The 10,888-nt window shown below is 43.4% G+C and overlaps 1 protein-coding gene across 1 annotated transcript; it reads right to left on the bottom strand.

Annotated features, from left to right (window-relative positions):
- Positions 1 to 3,489: 3,489 nt before the first annotated feature.
- Positions 3,490 to 10,694, bottom strand: LOC310701173 (vomeronasal type-2 receptor 26-like; the record flags this gene model as incomplete). The annotated part of the gene is made up of 6 exons (XM_083491599.1): positions 3,490 to 4,418; positions 5,507 to 5,633; positions 6,958 to 7,185; positions 7,602 to 8,414; positions 8,849 to 9,140; positions 10,480 to 10,694. 6 exons carry the CDS (start codon positions 10,692 to 10,694, stop codon positions 3,508 to 3,510), a joined length of 2,586 nt encoding a protein of 861 aa, XP_083347725.1. The 3' UTR covers positions 3,490 to 3,507.
- Between the last annotated feature and the right edge of the window lie 194 nt (positions 10,695 to 10,888).

The raw sequence follows: 10,888 nt of genomic DNA, 5'->3' as shown, positions 1-10,888 counted from the left end.
CTCTTCCGCATCACAAGTGAGCTAAGGGAACTTTAACAACGATGCTTTTGGACCTTTTTCTCTCCATACACATGGTTAGCTGGAATTGCAGTGTGAGGAAACTGCTTGCCTTTGCAGTGGGAGGGGGCTATTGGGGCCTTGTTTTTTGATTATGTATTTTGTGGTTTCATATTTATACTTTGATTTTGTTCTGTGAACCGCCCTGACACCTCCCGGTAGAGGGTGGTATATAAATTCAATAAATAATTGATAATAATAATATTTGTGGAGTTTACTGCAGCCCTCAGGAAAATACTATCTGGCATGCAGATTATTTTTTAATTCCAACAACAACCTGTGGTTCCACTCAAGATTCAGAGGGGTGGGGACATTCAACTCTACAGTTCTACAACTGCACAAAGGCCTCAGTTTATTTATAGCATCTTTGTTTTGCTCTTTGGCCAATCTCTCACTGTAGCCTACAAATATCATTCCTAAAACAGCATATGTCCTCAAGCTTATAATTTTTAAAAGACATGGATGATAATAATGATAATAATAATAATAATAATAATAATAATAATAATAATAATAATAATAATATATTTATACCCCGCCCTCCCCAGCCGAAGCCAGGCTCAGAGCGGTTAACAACAATAAAAGTAGCACAGCATTCTAAAATCATTTCATTTAAAAATCATTTCTTGTGGTTCGAGGACCCGATCCCCCCCAAAGTGGAATAAATACACAAGGACACGTGATATAAGGTTAATGGGCAAGAAAAGGCCACAACTTTATTGATTACAGCAAGTGAAAAGGTATTGGCTTAGGCACTGGATTACGTCAGCTAACTCCACCCCCTCAGAGATGGTGAGTCTGAAACAAGGGGGGTTTATTCACCAGTAGGTGGAGCCTGTTGATGCTAATCCAACTATAGGCTCTCCCCTGATGTCACCGAGGGTCATGCTATGGCCTCCCGCCAAACAGGCATTGGACAGAATACATGACCGCCAGATTCCTTTAACGGAATACCCAAAAAATGAAGGCATAGGCGATGGCCACACCTAGCCCTTCGACACCATGACACATTATTCCAATGCCTAACCGCCACCCAAGCCCAAAAGGGCTCGCTGCCAATACCCTCACAGCTGTAACCAATCCCATCGCGACGGGTTGACGAAGAGTGAGGCAGGGTAGGGGCTGGCGCCGCAGTATTAAGGCTGCTGTAAACGACCCTCGGAGGCACCTGGTTGGGTGCCTGCCAATGGGCGTGGGCGCCAGCCAGGTGAGTGGGAGACAGGGGGCTAACGCCCGCTGCTAGAGGCGGGGCTCGGGCTCCCGCCCAAAACCACTCCCCTCTCTTCAGGAGGAGAGTTTTTATCAAATTAATGGCAACCATTGAGCTAGTATTCTGTGAGAATTACCAAAGGAGGGAGTCAGGCTGTGCCCTGGCCAAAGGCCTGGTGGAACAGCTCTGTCTTGCAGGCCCTGCGGAAAGATGTCAAGTCCCGCAGGGCCCTAGTCTCTTGTGACAGAGCGTTCCACCAGATCGGGGCCACAGCCGAAAAAGCCCTGGCTCTGGTTGAGGCCAGCCCAACCTCCCTGTGGCCCGGGACCTCCAAGATGTTTTTATTTGAAGACCAAAAGAAGCAAAAGGAAAAGAGATTAAAAACTTCCATCAGCCTCGGCCTCCACAAACAGTGGTCAGGATGATAGAAGCCGGAGTCCAGCAGCGCCTGAAGGGCCACTGTCTCTCTATCCCTGAAATAAGGACTATTTCCCTGTGAAAGTGAACCATTGAAGCGGTGGTGGAGAAGCATGATATCCACAATGTATTTTGTTACTTACATTTTAAGCTTGGTTACTGGGGGCTGGGAAAGGTTATATGGAAGTTGCACAGCAAAGCATCTTGGAGATATGATTCCACTAATGAGGAAGTCTCCAGGACGCGAGTAACTCTGCGCTTCATTTTCTTTGCTTTCAGCTTCCCACAGACTTGTCATGTGACAAAGACAAATGAGAGCAGAAGCAGCAAAGCAGGCTGGGAAGTGCTGGGACTGCACAGTCATTTGGGCCTACTAAAGTTATTCAGGCCTAACTGCTAACTGTTGGGTGACTCTGACATGTGACATAGTAGCCAGTTTCTCTTTTGTGCTCTCTGTAAGAAATCAGAGTCTGTCTGCTTCAGTTGTGAGCAGAGTCACTATGTAACCTGAGTCAAACTATCTGGAATCACGTAGTTTATGTTGTGACGTGGGGTTTGTGATTTCAGCTCTCTTGATATAACATGCTGGAGACAGTTCTCTAGTAACACTTCTTTATTAAAGCAACAAGACTAAAGACTGGGGAGAGGAAAGCTACATTTATAGGGACAGGGAACTAGCAAGAAAGGATACATTTTGGAGGGAACAATATCAGGCAATCACAGTCCTGCCTTTTGGAGGGAACCAATAAGACAGAGGATCCAAATACAGCAGCTTAAATGAACCAATAGTAGCTGTACCCTCTGGAACCAAAAGGCAGTTACTTTACCCTAATGCGAATACAGACAATAATAATACAGATATAAAATCCTTTGACTCAATACACAACAGTTTATGAAGAAGTTTATTTTAACTTAGTAAAGCTTTTATTCTTTAAAACTCTGCATTATTAATTTACGCTGCGCGTCAAGACTTGATGGGGCATTAGAAGCAGAGGCAGCAGCAGAAGCCGCAGCAGGGAGGTCATTCTGGCTTGGCCTCCTAAACCTCCATTTTGACTTCTCCTTTCTCCCCCACAGCCAGGTAATCAGAAGACGTCAACACCCTCCAGCACAGTGTGATATGTATAACCTCAGGCTTCCTTGGCTTCTGATGTTTGGGCAATTGCCAGAGCTCTCTCTTGAGCTTTGGGAAGAATAAATCACTATCATTCTTATAATTAAAAGGGGAAGAAAGTTCTTGGGATCTCTACATTGTTCAAGGGACAATGACCGCTCCCCACTTAAAACGTTTGCGTGGACGCGTGCAGCCCCTAGATCTATATGGTTTAAGGGGCAGGGACAGAGCTGGGAAAATATATGTACACCAAATCGCAGATGAATTTCAGGGACGAGTTTGGCTTGACCTTTGCTAAGAACAGCCCTGCTGGGTTAGGGAAACAAAAGTCTTGAGGCCTGGGGAGATTTCAGGCCTAGGTAGGGTCACCTGAATTTGAAGTTACACTAAGTTATATTTTAGGCTTCGGTTAAGAATTCAGGAAGAAAGGAAGGTGAGTCATTTCAAAGTACAAACTGGATATGGTAGAGAAAGATAATTATTTATGAAGAGGGAGGCAGCACTCCGTGTAACTCTACAGGTAGGGATATCCCTAAAAGTTGTAAGTCCAGACACTCTCCAGGCATGTGATTCAATGATTCCCTTTCATCATTCAAGATGAATGAAAAATGAAGAGCAAACTTTATCTAAGGAGATACATTCCTTCCCAAGGCAACTCTGTGTGTTTCATTACTACTGTGGTGGGAAACAGTTATAAATATGTAAAGAATCAGACAACAACTTTAGTTTTTGTGGCCAGGTGTTCCTTTGTGTTCAGATCAGGCCTCAGCATAATAATGTAGCATTTGGGAATGAAGATGCAGCCCAGAAGCCCAGCACTGGAAGCCAAGATAGAGAAGATCTGCACAGCTACCATGTATTTCCCCTTTGTGCTCAGGTAGGTGGGCACAAAGGAGACCCAAACGCTGCAGAAGACCAGCATGCTGAAGGTGATCAGCTTGGCTTCATTGAAGGCCCCAGGCAGCTTCCTGGCCAGGAAAGCCACCGTGAAGCAGATGGCAGCCAGGAAGCCCATGTAACCCAGGGCAGCATAGAACATGGCAACAGACCCTTCATTGCATTGTAGAATGATCTCTCCAGCCTGCGAATGCTTGTCAGAGTCTGGGAATGGGGGAGAGATACACAGCCAAATGATGCAAAGGACCATTTGGACACTGGAGCAGGAAAGGACAATGGAGTTGGCCAGACCTTTCCCTAACCATCTCCTCACCCTGTTCCCTGGCTTTGTGGCCAGGAAGGCCAGCACCACCATGATGGTTTTGGACAGCAAAGAAGATACAGCAACTGAGAAGATGGTGCTGAAGGCCGTTTGTCGAAGGAGGCAGGTGACTTTCCTGGGACGGCCAATGAAGAGGAAGGAGGACAAGAAGGACAGCAGGAGGGAGACAAGGAGGATGTAGGAGAGGTCCCTGTTGTTGGCTTTGACTATGGGAGTTTCCCTGTATTTAATGAAGATCCCTACAATAAAGCCTGTGGTTAAGGACAGGAAGAGAGCCAAAGATGTCAGGATAATCCCCAAATATTGTTTATATGATAGGAAGGTGATAGTCCTCGGAATGCAGTGATCTCGGTCCTTGTTTGGATATTGTTCTTCTGGACATTTGGTGCAACACTCTGCATCTGAGGAGGAGAAAAGGAATGGCTTTGGCTTTGCTTACAGACATATTCTATTACATGTCGAGAAATGCACTCATATGGGAGATATCAGAAAATGAGAATGTATTGTAAGAAAGGCGAGCTTTTTGGTGCATTTCCTTATGGGATAGTTTTCGGGCAGTAACACTTACTTCATTTCCATATTTCATTTCGCTTTTAATTTGTATACTGCCTTTCTATATTGCTATGCAGAAGGAGGGTTACACGCTGAAGAAACAACAAAATAGACAGCAAAGATCACAGGCGTAATACACACAAAAAAGTCATAATAAAAGCATAACTTTAAAATAAACAACATATCAAATTAAGCAAAATTCAATAATATTCAATAATAATACTAAGGAATAGTAAACAGTAAAATTTAATATCAGCAAATAATAAATAGCTAACACTTATCATGTACAATAAAGAATTACTAATGTATAATCAATAAAAAAACAGCAAGTCAAAATGAATAAAATACCACAAAACATGCAAACCATGTAAAAGGATCAAACTGAGAAACAAGCACACACAACTTATGATTTATTTATTTTTAATATCCTTGAACTCTTTGCTTCCAAGCTGCTACAGCTGTTCTCAAACTCCTTGCCTGGGATATCCAATAACGTCCTGCTTAAATCCCATAATTTGTAATTGTTCTACAATGCAATGGAATGGAATGTTCACCTAATTATTTTGATTATTGTGCATCATGCTTTCTCTCTTTTAAATGAATTGAAATTTTCGGTATTTCTCATTAATTTTAAAGACAATTTAAATTCACTTTTGTGAGGGTGGTTCTGGTTCTCTGATCCTAGAAGGCATGGTATAAAGTAACCAAAGCTGTGCCTTATTGGCAGGGCAGGCTGAACCCAATTTGCATCCCAGAGATTGCTTCCATTGCAAGTCCTTTCTTTCAAATTACATCCTGGGAGGGGGTTAAAAATGAAGAAATCAATAAAGGATCTGCATCCAAATATGCCTTTAGAATCTTCACAGAAAGTTTCTGGCCAATATGTTGCCCTATTCATACTCTCCCAACCAATTCCATCTCCTGTGGCTTCACCCACCTTCCTGTGTAGATATGGTCTCTTCCCCACACGGAACACAAGCGTAGCAGCAAACCGGCTTGTCTTCTTGAACCACCTTGGCATATCCTGGGCGACACCTTTTGGTACACCTGGCGTGAGGCACAGTCTAGCCATAAAGAACAGATGGCACATTAAAGGGGAAGTGTCAGCAATATTTGTGCATATGGAACTCACTCAGAGAGTCTGGAAAGAACCCTTCAGGGTCTCCAGTCCCACAAGAAAGCACCCTTGATGTCAGGGGTGCCAACTTGAATAAAATATTGTGGGTACCCAGGTAAGCCACACAACACATAATCAATGCCCATCAACTTTCCTAGGAGTTGGCTCCTATGGTTGATGTAGAACGGAAACCTCCCTCCTGTGTTTGCTTTTTAAACAATAACAATAACAATAATAGTTTATTTATACCCCACCCATCTGGCTGGGTTTCCCCAGCCACTCTGGGCGGCTTCCAACAAAAGATTAGGAATACATTAAAATATCAATCATTAAGAACTTCCCTAAACTTGGCTGCCTTCAGATGTCTTATATAAGTCAGGTAGTTGTTTATTTCCTTGACATCTGATGGGAGGGCGTTCCACAGGGCAGGCCCCACTACTGAGAAGGCCCTCTGCCTTGTTCCCTGTAACCTCACTTCTTGCAGAGAGGGAACCACCAGAAGGCCCTCGGAGCTGGACATCAGTATCCGGGCTGAACAATGGGGGTGGAGACGCTCCTTCAAATATATTGGGCTGAGGCGGTTTAGGTCTTTACAGGTCAGCACCAACACTTTGACTTGTGGCTTTCAATTGAGTGCAGGAAGCTCCCGCAGCCAATCGGAGGCCGTTCCTTGGTTTTCGAATAGTTTGCGGAGTTGAGCAGACTTCCGGAATGGATTAAGTTAAAGAACCAAAATTCCACTGCACTCGAATGAGCCCCTTGGAACAGCTCCTGCACAACCACCCTGACGTTCCGGAGCTGGCATGCCAAGCAGGCCTTACTCCCAAGCTCTCTCTTTTGCTCACTGGGCTCCAGGATGCTCTTGCGTGGGCTCTGCGATGTTCTCATGAGATCTCGCAGGGCCGGGCTGGATTAGCCATTAAGCAAAATAAGTACATGCATAGGGCATCCAGGGAAGGCGGGCACCACAGGAATTTTTCTGTTGCTGGATTTACCATGGACCATATTGTGCAGCTCAATCAGGTTCCACAAAAAAGGCTCCCACAATAAATGAAAAAATTACATACATACATACATACATACATACATACATACATACATGTGTGTGTATCTGCACATGAAGAGCGTTATGCACATTTAATAATTTGCTTAATTAATTATAACGAAAGCATCAGCCAAACTTCCAAAAGATTATACTTGAATTTCTGTTGGAAATATTCAACAGATAACTAGATCTTCATGTGTATCATGTGGAATAAAGGGGCTCTTACCTGGTTGAACCACTTGGGCCACACAATAGCTTCTGGGTTAATGGTGAGCTTGAAGTCAGTGGATTCCTCTCTCTCTACACTCCCAATTTTCACTCTAACACAAGAGTCATTGGGAAGCACCACCCAATTCTCAATATCAAACATGATTGGTAGCTCCCCATTCTCACCCAAATACAATCCGCCCATGGAAGTGTTCAACAACCGGGTTTCTCTTAAGAAAGTGCGAAGCTGGAATGACAGGGAAAACACCAGAATTTCAAAGCATTTCAAAGCATTTTGGACATTTCATCCCTTCTCCCTTTGAGCTCAAAAGTCCTGGCATACCTGGCCCCGTTGGAATTTATGGAGGACTAAACACCCAAACTTAGAGAGCATTTTAGATGCCTCATCCCTGCTTCCTTGGAACTCAAAACTCCTGTTGTGCCACAACTTCTCCTACTGGCAAGACTAAACAGACACCCTCCAGGTGGAGGGACGTCTGCTTTTAACTTGTTTTTGCTTCTTATGGTTTTATTATATGGTCTGATGTTTTTTATTGCAGTAGACCACCTTGATATTTTACGAAATACACTATATATCCAGGAGCTGGATTATTGTACAGTTGGTAGAAAGAACTTCAATTTCTAGAAAATGAAAAGAAATACCTGCCATGGCTGTAGCCTTTGACATGCCAACTGGTCTCCTCCACCCGCCATCAACATCTGCTTTGATCTGGATGAACTGGCAACATTTAAAGCATGTGCCATGATTTGGAGACTGAAGTATGTTCTGTGGCTGTCTTGAGACAGAACAGTCTGCAGCTCCTCTTCAGACGGCACCTCTGGATTCTCCACATCTCTGCATCTTGTCCAACCTCTCACAGAGAGGACGTGCTTTGAGTATGAACAACTAAATGCTTTTTGCCAAAACAGATTAAAAAGATGGTACTCTGATTTACAGCAGTCACGTTTGCTCCTTATTTTGGTCTTCATTACAAAGGAGAATGAACCATGGATATACTTCAAGTTCTTGGGACCGTAAAGCAAATTGATGTCAATGTCTTGAAAAGCTGTTGTGAGCCATACTTTTGACCCAAGTTCTTGTTTCCAAAGCACTTCTTCTAGTGTCATGAGGGTACGCAGTGCTAAATGACTGTTTAAATAGTAAAGGCATACATTGGTCTGTCTCCGTAGGGCAATTAATTCACTTAGTGTGAACCTCCCAGGTTCATTCCTGTCTGGTATTGTTACTGAAAAGGCAACACAAATTCCATTGCTGGCCATCAGAGATGTCAAGGCACTCAAGAACCTTTCTCCATTCTCATTCTCTGGAGTAAAGAGGCCGATCCACGTCCATCCAAAATGCTGGAGGAACTTTACAATCCCTGTGTACTGAACTTCTTCATTGGGGACCGTACGGTAGACAAAAGGGACTTTGGTGTTCTCATCAACAACCCCAGATACAAAGCCATAACTGATCTGGAGTGGGGAAGAAAAAGTATAGTGTTTCATTTTCAGAGCAAAGTACAGGATTAGCCTGAAATATTTAATACCTAACAAATATTTTGCTAGTTTAATTTATTTTGCTGCCTGGGGCTGATAGTTTTACTTTGAAACTTTGGGCAGTTGCAACCGTAGCAAAGTCTCCGTGTTGAAAAACCATAGAATCGTAGAGTTGGAAGCGACCCTGAGGTTCGTGTTGTCTTCCCCCCTGCAATGCAGCTGTCCCATACGGGGATCAAGCCTGCAACCTTGACGTTGGCAGCACCACACTAACCAACTGAGCTATCTAGCTTAACATAGCTCAGGATTTTCTCCCTCTTTAATGACTGTTTTTGACTCAGCTGACAATAATGAGAATTCATTTTGCTGCTGAACCTCTTTTGTGTCCCTCCATGCCCCACCCTTCATACCTGTGGGATTTTGTACAAGCCTGACGTGGTTGAAATCACTTTGGAGATGATGGAATCGGCTCCTTCAAGAACAGCCAAGATATTATTCCATTTTCCACAGCGATAGTTTGGAATATTGATTTCCCCACCTGCAAGCAGGTCTAGCATGGCGTCGGAAGTGATCCTTGCATTGTAATAGTTCTCATAGAGGCTGTAGCCCAGGGTGATGTTGGGTAAGAGCCTGGGATCCCGGTTGATCTCTTGGATGGTGAACAAGAAGGACAAGATGTGCCAGTAGAACCTAAATGGCAATCTGTAAGAAATCAATGAAATAAAAAGTGTCAAACCATTCACCACTTATTGAAAATAAATAGTATTTGATTCCCAAAACCATGGTCTGCATTAGGGCTGCCATACACACATAGCAGGAAGACTATGTGTGTGAGTGGAAATCACTGGAATTTCCTTTAAAAAGAGACATATCCTTCTTACAAGATGAAAATCCATTCGCCACCTAAGAATTAAAATATAGGGATTTCTCAAGAGGAGAAGCAAACATCTTCAAAGAACGAAAATGAAGAAGACATTCTTCGTTCCGAATGTGTGAGAGATATGGGGACATGACTGCTAAGGCTCGTATTGGCTGCTTCCAAGGAGTTGCATAAAGAGCCAACTGCAATGGAGAGCTAAGTCTGTTTAGAAGCTCTATTTGATTGGTATGGCTTATCTTCAATAGGCATGATTCGGATTGGGCTCTTATTTAAGAAAGGTCAGTTTCAACCAGTCTTTCAGCAAAACAAACAATCAGAAGGGTGTATTTTCTTCAGTCTACTTAAACTAACATTTCATCCAGGAGAATAGTTTCCTTGTCATTCATATTTCTCCCTCTGGGAACTGTTCAATCTCATTGCAATGGCAGTCGCAGACCCTAATTCTGCTGATATCTTCTGGGAGGTTATTTCAGACAGGGGAAGGGATGGAATCAAATGCCCTCCCAAATATCAGCAGAAAAGACCTCTGTTTTGTTTGTTTAAATATGTTTTGTTTTGGTTTTCAACAGTAACACTATAAACTTAACAAGAACAGCAAACACAACACTTAGAGTATATGTTATTGGAAGTAACCTTAATGTACATACATAATAGGCTCACTGGTTAATTAGCCCTCTCCATAGAGATACATGTGTTATAGGGGGTTGCAATAACTGTGCTGGCTTCTTAATGTGATCTGTAAAGAACAACCACATGCTTAAAAATGCTATTTCCCTTACACCTGCATACCAGGAACACAAAGTAGGATTTTCTCCAGTGTCCCACTCATCTCATGAATGCAGGTGTGATCATTCAGTGAATTATTTTGAGGCCTGATCAGGTTCATTTATACACTTGTGTTCTTCAGCAAGCAACACAGCAGCACAGAATGTAAAAATAGAGCACGTCTGGGTACATGCAACCCACTAGCTGGTGTGAAACTCAAGTTCCCTTCAGCCCCTGCCAGCATAGCCAGTGATCAGGGGTGGTGGGAGCTGCAGTCCCGCAATATCTGGAAGACCATAGAGTCCTCACCCTAAAATGGAGACTATTTCCCTAGTAAACAGGAGCCATTGGGGTGCAGGAGAAAAACGTGACGCCCTTCTGCATATAATAACTTACTCTTGTTTAAACCTGGTTGATGGGGGCTGTGAAAAGATGTATGGAAGCTGCAGACCAAACAAATTTGGAGATATTATCCCACCAATGAGGAAGTCGCCAGTCTGGAAATAATTCTGTGCTTTGATTCCTTCCCGGATCGGATTCAAGGGGCATTTTGCCTTCAGGTTTCTACAGGATTCAAGCAAAATGAGCAGCATCAGCATATGGGATCTCATTCTGACTGACTGCTACACCTCTCTTGCAAGTGTTCCTCTCTCCCCCATAGCCAGCTATGTCAGAAGAAGCCAAAAAACCTCTTATTTATCCAATATGGGTAGTGCTCAGCTATACCTTCAGAGCCATTAAACCTCACACAGATGTATCCCACCCCCCTTACTCTTAATCATGACTCAGTCTGTCTCTGACACAG

The sequence above is a fragment of the Podarcis liolepis genome (assembly GCF_965112155.1).
Source record: "Podarcis liolepis genome assembly, chromosome: 2".
NCBI classification, from domain to species: Eukaryota; Metazoa; Chordata; class Lepidosauria; order Squamata; family Lacertidae; genus Podarcis; species Podarcis liolepis.
This window is presented reverse-complemented; position numbering and strand designations above follow the sequence as displayed.